At 41.0% G+C, this 21,347-nt stretch overlaps 1 protein-coding gene and 1 pseudogene across 4 annotated transcripts in view; both read left to right on the top strand.

Annotated features, from left to right (window-relative positions):
* Nucleotides 1-21,347, top strand: part of Hira (histone cell cycle regulator) — a 108,182-nt gene that overhangs the window by 56,828 nt on the left and 30,007 nt on the right. For all 4 annotated transcript variants that reach the window (XM_087198139.1, XM_087198140.1, XM_087198142.1 and 1 more), the window contains exons 10-15: nucleotides 327-397; nucleotides 1,330-1,435; nucleotides 3,182-3,397; nucleotides 5,155-5,240; nucleotides 10,556-10,750; nucleotides 12,566-12,727. In XM_087198139.1, coding sequence (XP_087054265.1) covers nucleotides 327-397; nucleotides 1,330-1,435; nucleotides 3,182-3,397; nucleotides 5,155-5,240; nucleotides 10,556-10,750; nucleotides 12,566-12,727 — 836 coding nt within the window. The remainder of the gene's footprint in view (nucleotides 1-326; nucleotides 398-1,329; nucleotides 1,436-3,181; nucleotides 3,398-5,154; nucleotides 5,241-10,555; nucleotides 10,751-12,565; nucleotides 12,728-21,347) is intronic.
* On the top strand, nucleotides 19,784-19,909 carry LOC147821921 (U2 spliceosomal RNA; annotated as a pseudogene).

Raw genomic sequence — 21,347 nt, 5'->3', positions numbered from 1 at the left:
TGCTCCATAGATCTTCTCTATGTTCCCAGCTAGGGTTGTCCCCCTGCTTGGATCACAGTCCTTCAGATTCCCTTACTATTCTGTCTTCTCTGGTGCTGTGTATATAAAGCCATCTCCTCTGCTAGATCACAGCAAGCCTTGAGGCAGCAACCTGTAATGTACATATTTCTGGCAGGCTTTGGTCTGCACAGTGGATCTCAGTTACTGTCTGGATTGTGTTGAATATACCATAATTTGTCAGCAGAAACTCTGACCAAGGCTTCCAGGCAGGTAGTGTTAACTAGGGTTGTCAGTAATTCCAGTAATCTTTTCTGCTTTTTTTCTAGCTCACGTGTCTGAAACGGCCTCTGGTTGTCATACATGAGCTGTTTGACAAATCCATTATGGATATATCTTGGTAAGGTGAATTCTTATTGTGGTGCTGTCTTAGTCACTTTCTCATGGCTGAGACAATACCTGATACAAGTTAAAGAAGGAGAGGTTTATTTTGGGTGATGTTTCATAAATTTCAGTCCATGGTTGGCAGGGTCAAACACAGAAATGGTATGGTGGAAGGGCCTGCTGTGGAGGAAAGCTGCTCATATCCTGGAGATTTACCCTTCCAAGTCATGCCTCCAGTGACCTGCCTCTTCTGACCAAGCCTCGCCTCCTAACAGCAAGACAGCTATTGTGTGGGCTGGGGATTTAGCTCAGTGGTTTCACCGCCTGTTGCGCAACCACAAGGACCTGAGTTCAATCCCTGGTACCAAAAAAAAAAAGACAGCTATTGTGTCCCCATAATCCATTCATCTTCTAAACACATGAGTCCTTTGAGGCCATTTTAGATCTAAACTGGAAAAGGTACATAGGCTGCAATAGGTCATAAGGCCTGAATATGGTTAGGACAAGGTGTCCAGTGCACCCTCCCAAAGGAATGCAGACCTCAACATGTGGTTTCCATAAGATCCAGGAGCCAGCACTTCCTGTGCCTCCTGTTATGAAAATGTCCTGCCCCAAGTAGGATTTGCCAAAGGAAAATGCCTTTTCAAACAAACCATGTTTAGGATAGATACACATCCTCAGGATATTTTTTAATGATTACAAAAATAAGAGAACTAAAATTGAAAATTCTTACAAATCTTTATGGTAAGAGATACTTGGTCCATGTACCTAGAACTAAAGGCCACAAGGGCAGTCTGAGATGTGACTGTTGCCCCATCCTCGGGCCACAGAAGGAAGCCAAGAGTTTCTACCTAGAGCACTGTCCAACCATCCTCATAGGCCAGCCACTGTGGCATGGTATCCACCTCAGGCATTTGCTTCCAGACTGCTGATAGCTGTTTCTTCCAGGACTCTGAATGGGCTGGGTATCCTGGTATGTTCTATGGATGGTTCTGTGGCATTCCTCGACTTCTCCCAAGATGAGCTTGGAGACCCCCTAAGTGAGGAAGAAAAGGTAGGCTGCTGGTCCATGTGCTGCTGTGTGCTCTGTGACCACAGAAATAGCCATTTAGCTCTGAGAGATCCCTTTCACTACACCCTCTTATGGGATGAACATGTATCTGTACATTGTTTTTTTAAGGTTTTTCTTTCTTTTTTTAAAACAGATGATTTATTTGAAGGTGGAAAGAAAGAGGAAAGAGAAATGATAGCCACTCTGGATGAGTAGGGAGCATTCGAAAGTGAAATATTCTTTCTTTCTTTGTTTTTTGTTGTTGTGGTTGCTTATTTGTTTGTTTGGGGTTTTTTTTGAGACAGAACGTAGCTCTACGGCCCAGGCTGATGATCCTTCTGTCTCAGCGGTCCACAGTGCTGGGATTGTAGGCATGTGCTACCACACCCACCTTTAAATTTAAGTATAATAGGTAGTTTCCCTTTTATAGAGTATAATCTTTCTTTGCAAATAGGTTAATAAGTCTCTATTATGAAATTGGTTTCTACCTCTCTTCTTGAGCTGATAATAGGCCACCCACAGGGACATTTTTGCCCCTGGGACACCCCCTGCCAGGGGTCCTTGCTTATGGTACTTTCCCCATCCCACTGTCTTCTACTGATATTAGTAATATTGTCATTTCTTGGTATATACCCATTTCATTTAAATTACCAGGCCTGGGGTCTTTGTCCTACCTTGTCACTGTCATCAGTTACCATGGCACAGTTGTGCATTCCCTTAGAGGGTCACTATGTGGGCCTATATAATAACTGCTTTTAATTTACATTTCCCAGTTCACTGCCAGGTTCCCATTAAGGAAACCTTGGCCAGTCTCTGAGATGTCAAGGTCTGCATATCTTGAGATTCCAGGTGACAAACTTGGGAGCTAGGGGGCAGAAACCAAGATGGCTAAGGAAGATCCTTGGCTACACTCAGGCCTACAGGCACAAGTCCCAAATCCTGTTTCCTAGAAAACAGCTTCCCCCAACCCAGCATCCTCTGATATGAGACAAATACCCATTAACCATAGTCCCTATCCGGAGCAGAAAACAGTGCTGGTCATTTGCATATCCTTACATTTATTATTTTCCTATCGTGCTTATTTTCCTGTCATGCTTTAATGAGCACCACTCACTATGGTGTGCTGGGGACACTGTCCCTGATCTTGTAGATCTCTTGTCTAGCTTGTTATGGCAAGGAATTAATAGGGCCCAGGAGATGGGAGGGGATCTTGCTCAGAAGGATCAGAAAATGTTAAGAAGGATCACAGGGTAGCACAGAAAGGTCTCTTTCAGGCTGCTGTGCCAAGCCTTTCCTGGTTTTAGAGACACTGTTAGTCCTGTGGGGACCTCCCACCATAGTGGCTGATATCTGAGGACAAGAGCAGCAAAAGCAGACCATTGCTTTCAAGATCTGGTTCCCATAGTGTTTAAAGTCCTTGGGATGAGTTAAGAACCTTAAGTTAGCAATTTAGATGTCTGCATTTCAGTTGCAACAGTATTTATTGCCACTTTTTTTCTGCACTAGGCAGTGTAACTGATGTTCTCTTGTCAGTATCTCACTGTCATCCCTGCTATAGATAAATGGAAGGCTATAAACATCTAGTGGGTTGTAAGACTTTGACAGAGATACCTAGTCAGGGACAGACAACCAGAGTTGGCCTCCCAGACACTGCTGCTCATAGCCAGGAAGGCACACCCTCAATGTACCAATGAGTGGGCCACAGCAATACTCAGTCCCATGTGTCAAGCCTCTCCTATCTTCCCACAGAGCCGCATTCACCAGTCCACCTATGGCAAAAGCCTAGCCATCATGACCGAGGCTCAGCTCTCCACTGCTGTCATCGAGAACCCTGAGATGCTCAAGTATCAACGGAGGCAGCAACAGCAGCAGCTGGACCAAAAAGGTGCCACAGCCAGAGAGACAGCCTCAGCTTCCTCAGTCACAGGGGTTGTTAATGGAGAAAGTCTGGAAGACATCAGGAAGGTGAGGACTTGGTTCCGTGGCACTGAAGACACGGTCACAGGGCAGAGTTAGCACAGGCAGCCTGGACAGTGCACAAAGGTACAGCCACAGTCATGAGTGTTAGTAAAGAAGGCACATGCCACACCCATGCACAAGACACAGTTAGCTAGCTTGAGGCCAATTGGCCCCATGCCTACAGCTCCACAAGGCATTCATGGGGTCTAAAGCACCTTTTTCAAAGGCCTCCTTGTCCCAGGGAGCCCTAGAGAAGGTCATCTCTTATAGGAGCTGCCAGACCTCCACTGGTTCACCTTTCTAGGAAGTTCTAGACTTTCAAACAGTGGGTTTCAGTCTCTACCCCTAGGAAACTTTTGTGGGTGCCCCTTCTTCATCTGGAAGCCCATGTTTACTTGTGGGAGCAAGGGATTATAAATGGGGACAAGAGCGGGATAGGAAATAGCAAGCTTACCTGGAGAACTTAAACCATCTCTGGGAGTTTTATGTCAGTTGACAAGCCTCCCCTGGGTTATTTAGACAGAATTTGTGACTGGGAACCCTTAGATATGAGCCTTTTTTGGAAGGAAGGGCTCTTATGATAAAAGTCGGTTTGAAAATCACCAGCTTAGGGAAAAGAATATGGCTCACAGGTGCAGGCCTGAACCTTTATTTCTTCATTGAGCCCCATGGCAGTCAGGTGGACTTGGCCAGCCTGGCCATGTGCTTGCAGCCTCAGGAATCTGGCCATGTCTGTGGTACTGACAGAGTGGAAGATGCTTGGAGTTGATTCAGCTAGTAGCTTTCTGTCCTTTCTTCTTTAATGTACAGGAAATTGAGTGCCTATTTGGATAAAAATGCTTATACACTTTGATTAGCTGGCTTTATTTCATTGTACCAAAAGGGCTGTAGAAAGGGAAGTTAAAATCCCTCTTAGGATCTCTCTCTCTCTCTCTCCCCCTCTCTCCCTCTCTCCCTCTCTCCCTCTCTCCCTCTCTCCCTCTCTCCCTCTCCCTCTCCCTCCCCCCTCCCCCTCCCTCTCCCTCCCCCCTCCCCCTCCCTCTCCCTCCCCCCCTCCCCCTCCCTCTCCCCCCTCCCCCTCCCTCCCCCTCTCCCTCTCTCCCTCTCCCTTTCTCTCCCTCCTCGTTCTCTTGTTCTTTCTTCCTCTAGAAGCCTTATTGTTTTCAACTCATTATAGTGAGGTATAGTTTTGTCTTTGTTTTGTTTTTTATTGTTTTTTGAAACAGGGTCTCACCATGTAGTTCATGGTGAACTCACTATATAGCCCAGCCTGGCTATGAACTCATAATGATCCTTCTGCCTGAGACTCTCGAGTACTGTGATTACAGGCCTGAGCCACCATACCTCGCTTATAATGAAGTATAACTGACATTTTAAAAAGCTATATACACTTATTATTTATAAGTGTATATAATAATTTAAGGAGAACCCAGACACAAGGCAAATACTTTTATTAAAACACTTATATGAGGAATCTAAAAAAGTCAATCTCACAGAGCAGGCAATAGAATGGCGAGTATCAGGGACTGTGGGAAGGGAGATGGGGAGGTATTGCCAAAGCATACGGTCTCAGTCAGTCCTGAGAGATCTGCTGCACAGCAGTGTACCTGCAGTTAACAATACTGTATTACATTATTTACTAGAGAATAGATGTTATACTAAGTATTCCTATCACAAAAAGAAAAAATTAAGAAGCAACTTTTTGGGTTTTTTGATAGTTGGCAGAAACTTTTCCATTCATTTATGTGACTCTATTTTGCCAGAATCTTTTGAAGAAACAAGTTGAGACTCGGACAGCAGATGGTCGGAGAAGAATCACACCTCTCTGCATAGCACAGCTGGACACTGGGTACTCAGTCATTCACCAAACTTTCTGTGACCTTGTCTGGGGAGATCTTCCTCTCTCCTTTTACCAATTAGTACTTTTATAGTTAAGGTCTTCACAGATTCTTAGGCCAATAAGACTAACCAAATATGGAAGAGAGTTGTTCCTTCCAGAGCTCTGTGTACATTTGATTCATGTGAAAAGGGCTGAGATGGCCTGCAGGCCAGGAGGCCTTCTCAGAGCTAGTGTGTCTACCATACTTCACTGTTGGCAGGTCGCTGGAGGACACATGAATACAGAAGTCAGACTGATTTATTTTTTCTTTGTTTCATTTTTATGACATTTTTTATTATGAATATATATATATCATATTTATAAGATGAAAGGTATATATATTAAAAGCCCAAAGAAAAGTATAAACATCTAAAATCCAATCTTTCAGATATAACCCTTGCTGACGTTTTGGTGTCTGTATTTCCAATCTTTTTCCCCACTTGTTACTGTGTCTTGACCTTTTGTCTACTGTAATAAATAGTCCTCTGAAGCCTTCAATTGGTGATTACTCAGGTTCCTGTCCTATGAAGCACCATGATTGACTGAACTGGCTCCTCAACTGTGGACTTGTAGTTTGTGTCCAATTTTTTGGATTGTAAATTAACCTTGGAGTATACCTGTAACTGTTTCCTCAGAATAATTCCTAGAAATGGAACTGCTAGGCAGAGGGTAGGGCTCTGAGACACATTGATATTACCCCATGGGGGCAAAGGATGGACATGGACTCCTTCACCATTTGCCATTGTCTCAATGTCTACAGTCAGGCTTGCTTTTATATTGGTTGTTCTCTAGAAATGATATTTGTTAATTCAAAGGATGGTAAAGGCCTGGTGAAGAAAATAGAACATTGTCAAGGTGTAGCAATCCTCTTAGGACATCAGGAAGTCATTCATGGAGACCAAGGCACAATAGTCCTCTGCACTCTGCAGCTATCCATCCATGAGCTGTTCCGGATCTTCCTTGAAAGCTAAAGAGATCTTCAATCAGTTGATGTGCTGACCTGACTTCTCATGTTAGGTGTGTGGGCACTGAGGCCCCACAAGGCAGAAATCTAGCTAGAACCAGATCTGCTTATCCCTCCCAGATCAATAATTTACCTTTTGACTAACCCTTTTTCTTATTGTGAACCTACACCGGGTAAGCCACCTGCCCAGCCTTTATTAGGATCGAGTGAGACCAAGTATGTGAATGTGCTTTGAGCACTGCTAGGCCTATGGCAATGAAGGATGTCGTTGTGGCAGGGATGACACTTGTTCTATAGATCCTTCTAGATCTTACATATTAAGTAGGCAAAGGAGGTAGGGGCCTTTCTGCCATTGGGTATATATTTCTGGCACCAAACCTTGATTCCTTTTGTTTTAAAGGCTTTTTCACCCTCCTGATTCCCATGTTCAAACAATTAACAACCATATAAGTAGTTATTAGATTAGTTAAGAAAGAAAACAATACAATATTCAAAGTAATTCTAAGTGGGAAATAATCACAGATAAAAAATAAATCAAAAAAGATGAGAGATTTCTTTGCTGAACTCTGTGCAGATAAATTGGAGAGTAGATAGTTTGTTTTGGTTTGGTTTTTTGGTACAGGGGATCGAATTCAGGAACTTGCGTTTGTGAGGCAGGGAGAGTAGGCAGTTTTTGAAGAAAATAAAATTACTAAAACTGAAGAATTTACTAGAAAACATAGAGAACAGGCAGCCGTAGTGGTGCACTCCTGTAATCCCAGCACTTGGGAGGCTGAGGCAGGAGGATCTCCACGAGTTCAAGGACAGCCTCAACTACGTAGTGAGTTTAAGGATAGCCTGAACTACATAATGAGACCCTGTCTTTAAAAACCAAAAAAAAGAAAACAGAGGACACTATCAACAAGTTAACACCACCAAAAGGCCCCGGACTAAGAAGGCTTCACAGGGAGATCCTAACAAATCTAAAGAACAGAGAACTTGCCAGATATGGTGGTACATATCTGTAATCCCAGAATTCAGGAGGTAGAGGCAGGAGGATTGCTGCGAATTTGAGGCCAGCCTGAGCTACATAGTGAGTTCAAGGCCAGCCTGGACTACATAGTGAGAACCCTGTCTTAAAAAACCAACAAAAAAGAACAGATAACTAATGCAGATGCACATATTCTAGTGCATAGACAAGACACATTTGAAATTTTTATTTTTTTCAAAGAACGTAATATTTACGTCAAAATGTAAAAAGATAGCCAGGTGCCATGGTGCATGCTATGGTCTCAGCTATTTAGGAAATTGAAGCAGTAGGATCACTTGAGCCCAGAAGTTTGAGACAGCCTGGGGAACTTAGTGAGTCCCTATCTCAAAAGCAAAAGAAAACAAAGGTAGAGCATAATACATTACAGATCTATTTTGCTTCTGAATCTCAATGAAAAATCCTAAATAAAATAGTAACAAGCTGAATCTTACAGCATGTTAGATGCTAATATCCATAACCAAATAAGATTTTAGGAAGGAAATTCAGATTTGGGGGTACTGTTAAGTCTACATGTCAACTGATCAAAAGAAACAAATAGTATGGTCACCTTTGTAGATACTTGAGACATTTTGATAAAATTCAATGTTCTGATTTAAAACTCAATTAAATGGAAGTAGGATAGTTGGTTCCTTAACTCAATAAGTCATCTTCTTTCAAATCAAGTTCAGAGACTAAATAACTTTTTACTCTTGTGACTATAATTTAATATTGTCCTACAGGTCCAAGCCTATGCAGTTAGTCAAGAATAAATTGGAAAACAGAATGTAAAATGTATCATTATTTAAGGATGATATGCTCTGTGTGAGAATCAACTGGAAAAACTGCCACAGACAATCAAAGAAGACAATAAGGTAGTTAGATACAATCAACATGAAATCAAGTATCACCAACTACTTTTAAACAGATAAAAGAAGAAATCACATTCATAAATGAAATATCTATAATGTAACAAGAAGTGTACATCTTTGGTTTTTGCTTTTTTCTTTTGACACAGGGTCTTGCTACATTGCCCAGGCTGGCTTAAATTTACGTATTTAAGCAGTCTACCTGCCTCAGTCTCCTTAGTAGCTGGGACTGCAGGCACAAACCATTATGTCTGGCTAAGAAATATAAATCTTTATTAAAAAACAAAATTTAAACCCTATGAGAGACTTAAAAGAAAGCTCAAAGAAATACAACTAGAAATACATACCATTGATTAGCTAGGATGACCCAGTATCATAATGATACTGAGTTCTCTTGAGGGCTGTAATCCCAGCGCTCTGGGAGGCTGAGGCAGGAAGATTGCACGTTAAAGCCCAAGATGAGTAAGGTAGTGACTGTCCCAAAATGAAAAGTTAAAGCGTTGGGAATCTAGCTCAGTGTGAAGGCCCAGGGTTAAGTCCCCACTACTACTAGAAAAGAAAAGAAGAAAACAAAGATGTCAGTTCTCCCTTAACCTACAAATTTAACCTGAACTAATAAAAATAACCATAGGCATTTTCAAATCAGACAAGGTAATTCTAAAGTTGGGTGGAAAAGTAAATAGGAATAGCTGAATTTTTGTTTTTTTAAGCTTTTAAAATAGTTCTGACAAACAAAAGATTAATCAGGGAAGACTAACCCCACCAGAAATTTTAATACTTGTAAAATGTAATAATCTGAATAATGAGGTACTAAACCGACACATGAATAGAGCAATGGAATATAATTAGAATTTCCTCCCCAGAAAAGCCCAAATATTTAAGGGAGTTTTAAAGTTAGTATTTCATATCATTGAACATTAGCTAATTTAATGAATGAAAAGGACTGTCACTCTAGAAACCAAGTTGGATCCCAATCTCATAAAAAACAGTTCCAAGGGTTTTTTCTTTGCAGGGGGGGCAGGGTGTTTAAAATAGTTTTGTTGAAAGGAGTGTATAAAAATTTTTTTTATGTAATCTCAGAGGTAAAAATCTTTTCTATAAATGACACCAAATTAGGCCACACAAAAGTAGTGTCTTTGACGAGGATGACTATAACAGAATCTAAACACAACATCCTGGGGAGATATTTCCTACCCATAAAAGGAATGGGGGGGTTAAATATGTAAATCCTTATCTCAAATTAATAATAAAGACCAATAATCAAATTAAATAATGGACAAAGGATATGAATAAAGAATTCACCAAAAAAGAAAATCAGATATTTTTATATGAAAATTACATAACAATAATTGCAAACCAAAGCTATGGTTAAGATATCATTTTTTGGGCCAGGGATTTAGCTCAGTGGTGCCGCCACATGCCTTGCAAGTGCAAGGTCCCGAGTTCAATCCCTGGTACCAAAAAAAAAAAAAGATACATTTTTCATCCATCAGATTGACAAGCATCAAAAATTTGATAAAATTGAGTGAGATTATGAGGAAATAGGCAGTCTCATAAATAGCTTGTAATTTAAATCTCTAAGCAGGAAGTTTTTAAAGTGTTTATCAGAAATCAAGAACAAACATTCCATTTGCTGCTCCAACTTCACTTCTAAGAATTTATCTTATGTAATAGGTGAATCAACAGGTGTAGTGGTAATTATAATTCCAGGCATTTTTTGATCAGGTACTACATGCTAAGCATGTGCTATACTAACTTTTAATCCTAAAAGCAACCCCATAGGAAGAGTCCTAGGACTTTCTGTTTTACATACAGTAACCTGAAGTACAGTAGAAGTGATTGAAGTACACAAGGCCACAACCTTGCAAGTGGTATAAAAGTCAGCCCTGCTAGTCTGGCACAGGGTCCTCTACTTAACACTGCAATATCTTGTCTCTTGTTGCAGCAGAAGCTAAGAGACTAAGTTAGGTCAATTATGATATATCCATCCAGGGCCAGGGATTTAGCTCAGTGGTTCCGGCGCCTGCCTCGAAAGCACAAGGTCCCGAGTTTGATCCCTGATACCAAAAAAAAAAAAAAAAAAAAAGATATAGCCATCCAGTGGAAAGGCCTATCACCGTTAATAAAAGGAAGGACCTCTTAGTATGCTTCATTTTTTTCTGTTCAAAAGACATGATTACACAATTTAACATCTCTGTGATGACAAGTGGTAGTAGTAATAGTAGTAGTCTTTCTTAGTGGTACAGAGAGTATTAGTGGATCTTACATTCAGTTACATATAGTATATTAATGGATTTTTTTTTTTTTTGGACTTGTCTGTAACTTTCCAAATTACCTATCATGAAAATAGATGGTCTCTGAACCAAGAAAAATGTTATGTAGAAGATATAGGGTACTTGATATGGCATCTGATTTTCAGCTGGCTTTTGTTCTTGCTTGACAACAGGGACTTCTCCACGGCATTCTTTAACAGCATCCCACTCTCGGGCTCTCTTGCGGGCACCATGCTATCCTCTCACAGTCAGCAGCTACTGCCACTGGACTCCAGTACCCCCAACTCCTTTGGCGCCTCGAAGTCTTGCACAGAGCCTGTGGCAGCCACCAGTGCCAGACCTACAGGCGAGTCTGTCAGTAAGGACAGGTTAGTGGGTACAAAGGCTTGGTCTTGTCCTTGGGGAGAATTCAGGTGTGGACATGGTTCCAAGAATGAGAATTTCATTCTGTTCTCATTTCATGGCCCTTTCAATAATAAAAGAAAAGAAATGCTTGATTTCAGATGAGGACCTCTTCAGAAGGGAGGATTTATTCAGTCAAATCTCTGATGCACAGGGCTATGAGTAGGTGCCTCACCTGACCGAGGATTGCGCTATAAAGATTGGAGACCTGTCAGTGAGATGTTGCCTGCCACAAGGTCAGCCCCACCTTCTGACAGAACTATACTGGAGGTGACCACCCATTTCTGGGCTTTGGCCTCCACTTCACTGTGCTATGAGCTTTACCCACCATTCATCCTGAGCAGGGCACTCAGGTACAGGCGCTTGACTTCCCTTACACTCTCAGAATCATACTCAGCCTGTGTCTTCACTGACCATTAGCTGCAAAATTAAGAAATCAGAAAGGGCCAGGGAGACATGAATGAGAGCCAAGAGTAAAGATTTGCCCCATACCTGCTTCCAGTTGCACATTTTTCAGGGACTGGGCATTTTCTGGGTATTGATTGGTGGGTGCTTGTCTTCAGGAATTATAGGCTGATAAGAATAGGCAGCCACAGGGTTGCAGGGTAGCTCCTAGGATCCTAGGCAGAATGGCTGTCCATCCAAGGGGTTGGTAGACAAGTCTTAGGGAGGCTTCTCAGAAGGTGCCTTCCCTAGGGCCCATATAAGCCAACCAAGGAGAAATAGGTGGGGAACCGAGACAACAGCAAGAGCAAAGCTCCAAGGTCCTGAGGTGGGGTGGGATTAGGAGAAAAGTTGTGTTCCTACACTGAACCATGTGGTCTGGGACACAGAAGACTTTGAGACTTACATTTTAGGAAGATGGTTCCAATAAACAGTGGCGCCTGAATTTAGCCACTGTCTCACACAGCTGATACTGAGAGAGTATCTCTTGTTGGTTGGGATGATATCGTGTTATTGTAGCTCTTCTGGGTTCAGGCATCCATGCTGTGGAGGCTCACCAAACATCAAGTGTCACTGCTCTTAGGAAACTGTGAGGGTGGATCAGAAGAGAAGGAATAGTGCAACAAGACCAGTTAGGAAGCAAAGCATCCAGGGAAGAAGGATGCCTACAAAGGACAGACATCACCAGAGCTGAGAAACATTGCAGGGGATGGCCCTACAAGTAATGGAGGAGGAAAAAAATGCTATACAAGGTGCCTCCCCATGTACAAATGAGATTAGAGATGTTAGCCAGATCAGAAAGAAGTTCAGTGGCTTTAAGGCCCAAGAGTATGGGATAGGCTTGGCAGGAGGGAAGCTAGGCAAGCTCATGTCTAAGCCTCTCTTTTCCTCCTGGAGTAGAAGGTAAGGACTATGGGATAAGCACTTAGAGGAGTTTATTAGACTGAAGATCAAGGCCAGGAACCAACCATGGCTTCAGGATCCTGAATAGGAGCTTTTCTCATCAGCTCCATTAGTAAAGTGGCAAAAGCTGGTAGTTGGAGTGATTTTTGTATTGACATGCCATGTGTAAGTTATTGAGATAGAACTGTGTGTTTAGTTACCCCCAAAAGTTCTTAGAACAATGCAGAGGGGCAAATACCAATCCATTTACCCACAACCCTCTCAGTCAGTCTTCCAAAATTCTAACATGAAAATTGTAAAGATTATATATTGAAATTTTTTTGTTGAAAGAAGTTTTTTTGTACCCCTTTTAAAGGCTCCAAGTAATATAAATTTAGTCCTCCACATTGTTTAGGATTCTGTTCAATGTGCTTCTTATCTTCTTCACTCCTCAGTGTGAATGCTACCTCTACTCCTGCTGCATTGTCACCTTCCGTGTTAACAACCCCATCCAAGATTGAGCCCATGAAAGCATTTGACTCCCGATTCACAGAGCGTTCCAAAGCCACACCAGGTGCTCCTTCCTTGACCAGTGTGACTTCGGCAGCTGTAGAAAGGTGAGTGTTGACTGTGGGACCCTGAGAGAACAAAGAAGGTACAGTACCTCCCCAGACTCCCACAAGGTAGCCTGGCTCCCAGCAGGAAACAAAGATCACAGAGGCCTACCTTAGCCACCAGGAAAAAGGAGTGGTGGCTTAAAGTGAGAGGGGTAACTAGAAGGTGCTGTGGGGGAGGACACCTTGGGCAAAAGGACCACAAGGGCAAAGGCATAAAGTTGTTAGTTGTTGCATTGTGATGAGAGTAATATTGTCCTTTGAATGGAACCCAGGGTTGTCCAGAAAAGGAGTAAAAGATTGATTGGAGAGATGAAAGGCTTTGATATTGTTGCACTGTGAAAATCATGGCCTTCTGCTCAGGAACTGATTTACAGTTAGGGTGCTGGGGTCTACATGAAGTAGCTGAGGTCTTTGTAAGATTCAGTAGACTTTTGAACTCTTAAGGCTTGGTGCTGCTCAACAATTCTTTGTGCTTCTCCCAGCACACAGCAAGCAAGACTTATGGGCTGAAATTCTTTATTTCTTGGAGTTTCACGACAGCATCCTCCTGAGGCAGTCAAAGCAAGTGTATGCAGCCTCTGCCACTGGCATTAAGCATCTCTGCCTCCTGAGAAGGCCTTCCCTCCTCTCAGGGAGCTTATTGCACATCCCAGTGAGTTGGAGACTAAAGGAGCTAGACAGGCCACCTTCCTCCACAGGACCTGAGCCAATAAGAGCTCTCCTATGAGAGTTGCATCTGAGAGGCTGTGAGGCAATTAGGGCTCAGCAGCTCAGGGCAGATACACCTGGCCTGTATCACCAACAGCTAAATAAAGGGACATTGGTCAGAGATTCTTGCAGCAGGCATATGGTGAATAGGTAGCCTGTAAGAAAATTATAGGACCGGGGATTTAGCTCAGCGGCACCACGCCTGCCTCACAAGCGCAAGGTCCTGAGTTCGATCCGCAGTACCAAAAAAGAGAATTATTAGTATAAGACCTGTCCTTGCAATGAACAGTGTCTTCTTATAGCACTATGTGCTATCCCTGGACCTCGCTCATGATCTCAAAACTGCTTGTCGGGATGGGATCATGGGAAGACCCTTTCTTCAGGTTTGTTACTGTGAACTTATAAAACCTTATATTCTATTCTGCAATGTAATTGTGTTTGCTTTAATATAAAAAATTCAATGTAATTTTTTTGTTTTGTTTTGTTTTTTAAGACAGAGTCCCGCTATGTAGTTCAGGCTGGCTTTGAACTCTCTGTCACCCAGGGTGGCCTGGAACTCACAGCAATCCTCCTGCCTCAGCCTCCTGAGTTCTGGGATTAGAGGCTTGCATCACCATTTCTAGCACAATGTAATTTTTTATCTAGTAATTTTTCTAGGGAGGATCTGAAACTCTTCCTGCTTGTTAACACTTTGAAATGCTAGATTAAATATAACTCATATCCTTAAAATGCATGACTATTTCAGTCTGTAGAGGGCAAAATCTACGAGTGAACAAAATAACTAGAGCAGTGGACAGGTCCATGCTTTAGGTGCTGGGCTAGGGGACTACTATCCTAGTGACCACGGACCTTGAATTTAATGGCCACATTGAGTCAAGACAAAGTTTTGGGCCTTAGCCTGGTAGGGTGTAGAACTAAATCAACAGCATAAAGTAAATTCACTTTAAAAAAGGAAAACTCTCGTGAGAAGTGGCAGTAGCAAAAACCTGACTCCAGCCAGAAACGTGGAAGAGAAATTGGAATATCCTGTTCTCAAGGTCAAGAAAACAGTTTTCCTTTAAGATTGTTACCACAGGCTTGCCCTCTTGTGGGTTGAGGTGGGTGGTATTTTTTTTTTACAGTCCTTGGGGTAGAAGCCAGGACCAGGTGCATGCTAGGCAAGTACTCTACCTCTGAGCTACATCCCCAGCCCTTTGGGCTCAACACTTACCTCTAGAAATTACCAACCAAGAAATGAACACAAAGGAGGATTCTGGTCTGGTTAACATCTAGAGGCACTTGGCAAACAAGAAAATCCACCCTGCAGGGATATTGTTGTCCCCAGGATGAGCAGCGTCCAATAAAGCACTGCCTAGATAAACTTAAGATCCAAAGTAACAAATATCAGGGATGTAATGAACAGGAATTTTAGACTTAAATAAACTTCAATCATAGAATTGTCCGGTGGAAACTACAAAATAAATACACTTAAAATCCTGAAAGATGAAACAAAAAAATATGAGAAAAGATTAATATTCTGCATATAAAAGTTAACTCAAATGGATAGCTAAATATGAGAAATGAAATTATAAAACTCTTAGAAGATGTGGAAATCTTGGGACCTTGAGTTAGATACCTATTTTTCAGACATGATATCTAAAACACAAGCAACTAAGAAAAATGGAACTTTAATCAAAATTAAAAACTGCTTCATAGGATATGATCACAATAAAAAGACAACCTACAAAGTGAAAGAAAATATTTACAAATAACATCTAATTAGGATCTAGGAACCAAAGTATATAAAGAATTACTAAAACTCAATAATGAAAAGACTGATTTTTTTTTTTTTTTCTTGAGACAAGAGTTTCACTATGTAATTCAGGCTGCCCTTGAACTGACTGTAACCCAGGTTGGCCTCAAACTCATGGCAATCCTCCCACCTCAGCCTTCTGAGTGCTGGGATTATAGCCATGTATTACCACACCTGCCTTAACAATATAATTTTTAAATAGATAAAATAAATAGAAAATTTTCCAATCAATATACAGAAATAAGTGTAAAAAGACACTCAATATCATTACCTATAAGGTGAAATACAAATTAAAATTGTAGTGGGCCAGGTATTTAGCTCAGTGCCGCCTGCTGTGCAAGTGCAAGGACCAGAGTTCGATCCCCGGTACCAAAAAAAAAAAAAAAATTGTAGTGAGAGGGCCGGGGATATAGCTCAGTGGTGCTTGCCTGCTTGGCAAGCACAAGGTCCTAAGTTCGATCCCTGGTACCTGAAAAAAGTAAATAAAATAAAATTATAGTGAGATACCACCTTATACCCACTAGAGTGGCTATATTATAATCAAAAGGTCAGATAAGTGTTGGCAAGGATAGGAAGAAATTGGAACCCTCAGACACTGATGGTGGGAAGGTAAAATCGTTCAACTATTTGATATTTTGTTTGTTTTTGAAGGTTGGGTTCTTTTGTCTTGTTTTGAGACAGGGTCTCCGTGTGTACTTCAGGCTGGCCTTGAACGCATGTTGATCCTTCTGCCTCAGCCTTCCAAGTGCTGGGATTAAGGCATACATCATCATGTCTGATGTTCATTCAGCTATTTGAAAAACAGTCTAGGAGTTCCTCAAATGGTTAAACATAAAGTTATATAACCCAACAATTCCACACCTAGGTATATACCTAAGAGAATTGAAACCATATATTCAGGGGCTGGGAATTTAGCTCAGTGGTTTCACCACCTGCTGCGCAAGCCTAAGGACCTGAGTTCGATCCCTGGTACCAAAAAAAGAAAAAACAACCCCATATATTCATAATAATTTGTACAGGAATATTCCTATAATTATGCTCATAATAACCAAAAAGTGGAAGTGACCCAAATATTTATTAACTGATAGACAACTAATAAATAAAATGTAGTATATCCACACAATACAATAGTATTCATCAATAAAAAGGAATGGAATGTTTTTATGTGTTACAGACAAAGCCCTTGAAGACATGAAGCTAAGTGAAAGAAGCTGGTAACAGAGGACTACATACTGTATGATTTGTTTTTGTAAAATGTCCAGAGTAAGCAAATGCATAGAGAGAAGAAAGTACATTAGTGATTGCCAGGGGCTGAGTGGAGGGAAGGAGTGATTGATCATGGGTACAGTTTCTCCTTAGGATTATGAAAAATGCTCTCACACTAGACAGTGGTGATAGTTACACGACTTAATGAATATTCTCGTTTTCGTTTTTTTTTTTTTTTGGTACTGGGGATCGAACTTGGGACCTTGCACTTGCTAGGCAGGCGCCAGAACCACTGAGCTAAATCCCTAGCCCAATAATGAATATTCTCAAACCACTGAATTCTATACTTTAAAAGCAATTTAAAAAAAAAAATAAAAATTTTATAATATGTGAATTATCCCTCAATAAAAGTTAAAAAGAGGACCGGGGATTTAGCTCAGTGGTTCTGCTGCCTGCCTCGCAAGCGCAAGGACCCAAGTTCGATCCCCGGTACCAAAAAAAAAAAAAAAAAAAGTTAAAAAGAATAGCACACCATCAGAAAAGACCAGGTTTGGAAATGAACCAAAAAATACTTTTAGAAAAGAAAAATAATTATTACAGTTGAAAAGTCAGTGAAAAGAGCAGACTAAAGCCAGCTGAAAAGAGCAGTCATCCTGAGAAACTGATTAGAGTGCCACAAAAGGGCAGAGGTGGAGCTGAAGAGGAGACAGAGAAGGGGAGTCTTCATGCACCTCACAAGAGTCCCTGAAAGAGGATCTGCTGTCAGGGCAGTTGTCAGGAGAGTTAACATACTTACAGGCTGGGGATTTAGCTCAGTGGCGCTGCATCTGCCTTGAGCCAAAAAAAACCCCAAAACAACAACAAAAAATACTAGAAGGTGCTGAAACCTCAGTTTTGGAAATGTACTCCTCAACAGAATACATAAAATTAAATGTCCACTTGAAAGAACAGCAGAGTGCTGTAGATAGAAAGGCCTTGTACTCATTACTTCTGCCCTCTGTTTATGTTTTGGGTTCTGTGTATGACCCTGGTCACACCATTTCCTAGCTTTTGGATAGTATACATCCTGACAGAAAAGCAGCTGCTGGAGGCAAAATCTCGACTGCATATCCTGGGTCCTCATGCCATCAGAGTCGAGCCTTTGTCAGCTGTGTCCCCAAGATCTCATAAGACCTTTTAGCTATGCATACAATGTTGCAAGACCTATAGAATAAGGGAACCATCAAGTTTGTTATTCTTGGAGTCTCACTTGAAAGTGACTGTGAGCAAGCATTCACTTGAGGCTGAGCATCCTACTTCTAAGACAGAATGAGCCTGGTGCTAAATTCTAAGTGAAAGGTGAAGGGTCAAGAGTACGTGCCTAGTATGCGTGAGGTCCTAGGTTCCATCCCCTGTACAGAGAGAGACAGAGAGAGTTGAGTTGGATCCTCATTTGAGGAAAATAGAATAAAATAGCACCTGATTTCTTTAATAAAGGCCTTATAGAAAATATAGGCACTTTCTTGATAATGGCTGTTTCTTGCGTTGATTCAAGCCTGGAGGAACCTTTTTAAAAAACCCATCAGTGGCTTCCTTTAGGACCCAGTGTCATTCAGTGAGTAAGAATAGCACTCAGGGATTGGGGGTGTAGCTCAGAGGCACTGTGCCTGCCTGCCTGGCAAGCGCCAGGTCCTGAGTTCGATTCCCAGTATCAAAAAAAAAAAAAGAGTAGCATTCAGCCATACATCCTGCAGTTGTATCCCAGCTCTGTGCTTCCTGGTGGAGTGATCTTGAGACACATGGTCTTTCTGAGCTTTTTGCCTCACAATTGGAATGGTCCTGACAGTAGACCCTGCCTCATAGGAGGCATCCTTTGGACATTGAAGAGTGAGTGCCAAGCTTTGTCTTGGTCCTTATCTCACAGTGAACAGCACATATTGGTTCCTGTTACTTTATAATTGTACCTCATAGTGGCTGGATAATGAGTCCCCTGCAACCTGACTGGCACTTTCAGACAATGGCTTCATGTGTGTCTGGGAGCCAAATGCTAGCCTCCCAGGTGCGGGATGATAGTGCTATGTAAACTTGTGGGCCATCCACTCCATCCTGCCTCCCAGCCATATGACAAGGTGACATAGAACATGGGGTTTATAACTATGGGAGTAGGCAGAGAGAACATGGTATAAGGCCCATTTGTAAGTGGGGCAGCTCTTGGCAGCCATGTTCTTCCTCAGCACATGTCTACATCCAGTGGACAGTTGTTACAGATCCACAGCATGGTACTTTTTAGGGTACTGGGTGACCACTGGCATAGGCCCACTCATATGTTGAGGAGGTATAGTTCCCAGTTAGCCATTGATCTCAGGAGTCTGGAATAGGGTATCAGGCAGTCACAAAGTGAAGGGATTCCCAGGGCTCTATAGGAGATCCCAGCCATGGAGAGTGAAACAGCCTAAGCTGAAGCAGTACCAATCAAAGTGACTTTCACAGGCTGCTGTTGAGATGAGCTCAGAATGTGATCAGATTATTTAGGAACATTGATTTGACAGATCTTTTAGAGGATTTCTCCCTGCCTTTCATTGAGAACCAATGTAAGAAACAGCCATATCGGGGCCAGGGATTTAGCTCAGTGGTTCTGTCGCCTGCCTCAAGAAACAGCCATACCAAGAAAGTACCTAGATTTTCTGTATTTTATTGAATTTTTAAAAAATGACTTACAATTTTCAGAACATTAAGCTACATCCACAGGATGTAGTGGATGCTGTGTCCTGTTGTAAGGCATTAGAAGGTGAAACCCAAAAATTGACTTTTGCATATTAACCTTATATCCTGTAGTCTTGCTATAATCATTCGTTAGTTCCATGTTTTTCTTGTTGTTTATTCTTTGGTATTTTCAACAAAAACAACATCATTTGTGAATTAAGATAGTTTTTTCTTTCTTCTCGTTCTTTTTTTTTTGGTACCAGGGATTGAACGCCTTGCGTTTGCGCAGCAGGCAGCGAAAGCACTGAGCTAAATCCCCGGCCCTCTTCCTTTTCATTCTTTGTGCCTATTCTTTCCTTCTCGCGTTACTGCATTAGACTTCCAATAAAGTATTTAATAGACGTGATGAGAGAGTGTATCCTTGCCTAAGAGAAAATAACCTGTTTTTTTACCTTTAAGCATGATTTTAGCCAAAGAATTTTTATAGATATTCTTTATCAAGTTGAGGAAATTCCCAGCTATTCCTAGTTTGCTGAGAGTTTTTAAGTCATAAGTATATGTTGGATTTTATGGAGTACTTTTTCTAAATCTCATAACTATATGATTTTTTTAAATTATAAGACTTTTTAAAAAACTTTTTAAAATTTGTATTAGTAAATGTTTCCAGTATCGCTTCTCGGCCTTTTGGCTAAGATCAAGTGTAGTAAATGTTTCCAGTACATAATAAAGCTTTTGTTTGATCTTGTTAATCAGTTAATTCATTTTTGGATGTTGGACTGGTATGTATACCTAGAATAAATTTATTTGACTGTGGAGTATAATTATACATGTTGGATTCAAGTTGCTAATATTTTGTTTACGGATTTCTGGGTGTATATTTATGAAAAATATGGATCTGTAGTTTTTCTTGTAATTTCTTTACCTTGTTTTGGTATTGAAATAATGCTGGCTTCATAGGAGTTAGGAATTACTTCATCTGCTTCTGTTTTCTATAACAGATTATAGAGAATTGATATAATTTCTTCCTTAGATGTTTGGTAGAATTCACCAGTAAAACTATGTCTGGTGCTTTCTTTCTTGGGAAGGTTATTAATTGTTGATTCAATTTTATTAATAGATGTAGGCCATTTATATGATCTTTCTTTGCTTGAATTTTGGTAGATTATTTCTTTCAAGGGGTTGGTTCATTGCATATAAGTTGTCAAATGTATGGGGACAGAGGTGTTCATGGAACTCCTCTGTGACCCTTTGAGTGTCCATTGGATCAATAGTGAGGGCTTCTTCTTTTCAGATAGTAGTAATTTATGCCTTCCCCTTTTTTCTTGATTACCCTGGCTATACATTTATCAATTTTACTGATCTTTTCAAAGAATCAACTTTTTATTTCATTGATTTTTTTCCATTGTTGTTATCCTGCTTTCCAATTTTACTTGATTGCTGCTCAAAAATATTATACTTTTTGCTGCTTACTCTAAGTTCATATTTCTTGCCATCTTTAGTTACTTACGGTAAAGTTTAGATTATTGAGTTCAGTTCTTCTTTTCTAATATATATACTCAGTGCCATAAATTCTGTCCCTAAGGACTTGCCACATTTAGTAAGTGGTGCTTTCTTTTTCATCTAGTTCAAAATATTTTTTGTTTTTGTTTTTGTGGTTTTTTTGTACCGGGGATCGAACTCGGGTCCTGCGCTTGCAAGGCAGGCGGCAGAACCACTAAGCTAAATCCCCGGCCCTAGTTCAAAATATTTTTAAATTTATCTTGAGAGTTTTTTTCTTAGCCCTATGTGGAGTTTTTGTTTTAGAATGTTTTTCAATCTCTAAATTTTTTTTTTTTTTGGTACCAGGGATCAAACTTGGGTCCTTGCACTTGTGAGGTAGACGGCAGAACCACTGAGCTAAATCCCTGGCCCTCAATCTCTAAATAATTGATGATTTTCCAGTTACACTATCTTGATGGCTATTCCATCAAGCTTGTATTATCATAAGCTTAAGAAGAATGTGGGGCCGGGGATTTAGCTCAGTGGTTTCATCGGTTGCCTCGAAAGCACAAGGACCCAAGGTCGATCCCCAGTACCAAAAAAAAAAACAAAAAAGAAGAATGTGTATTCTGCTATTGTTGAATAAAGCGTTTTGGTTTTTTTTGGTACTGGGGATCAAACTCGGGTCCTTGAGCTTGCTGGGCAGGCGACAGAACCACTGAGCTAAATCCCCGGCCCAATAAAGTATTTTTT

The sequence above is a fragment of the Heterocephalus glaber genome, unplaced genomic scaffold (assembly GCF_053883595.1).
Source record: "Heterocephalus glaber isolate CG9 unplaced genomic scaffold, H.glaber_assembly_v1.0 deba00001687, whole genome shotgun sequence".
Lineage (NCBI taxonomy): Eukaryota > Metazoa > Chordata > Mammalia > Rodentia > Bathyergidae > Heterocephalus > Heterocephalus glaber.
The sequence above is the reverse complement of the archived record's forward strand: the minus strand, read 5'-3'. Positions and strand labels throughout refer to the sequence as shown.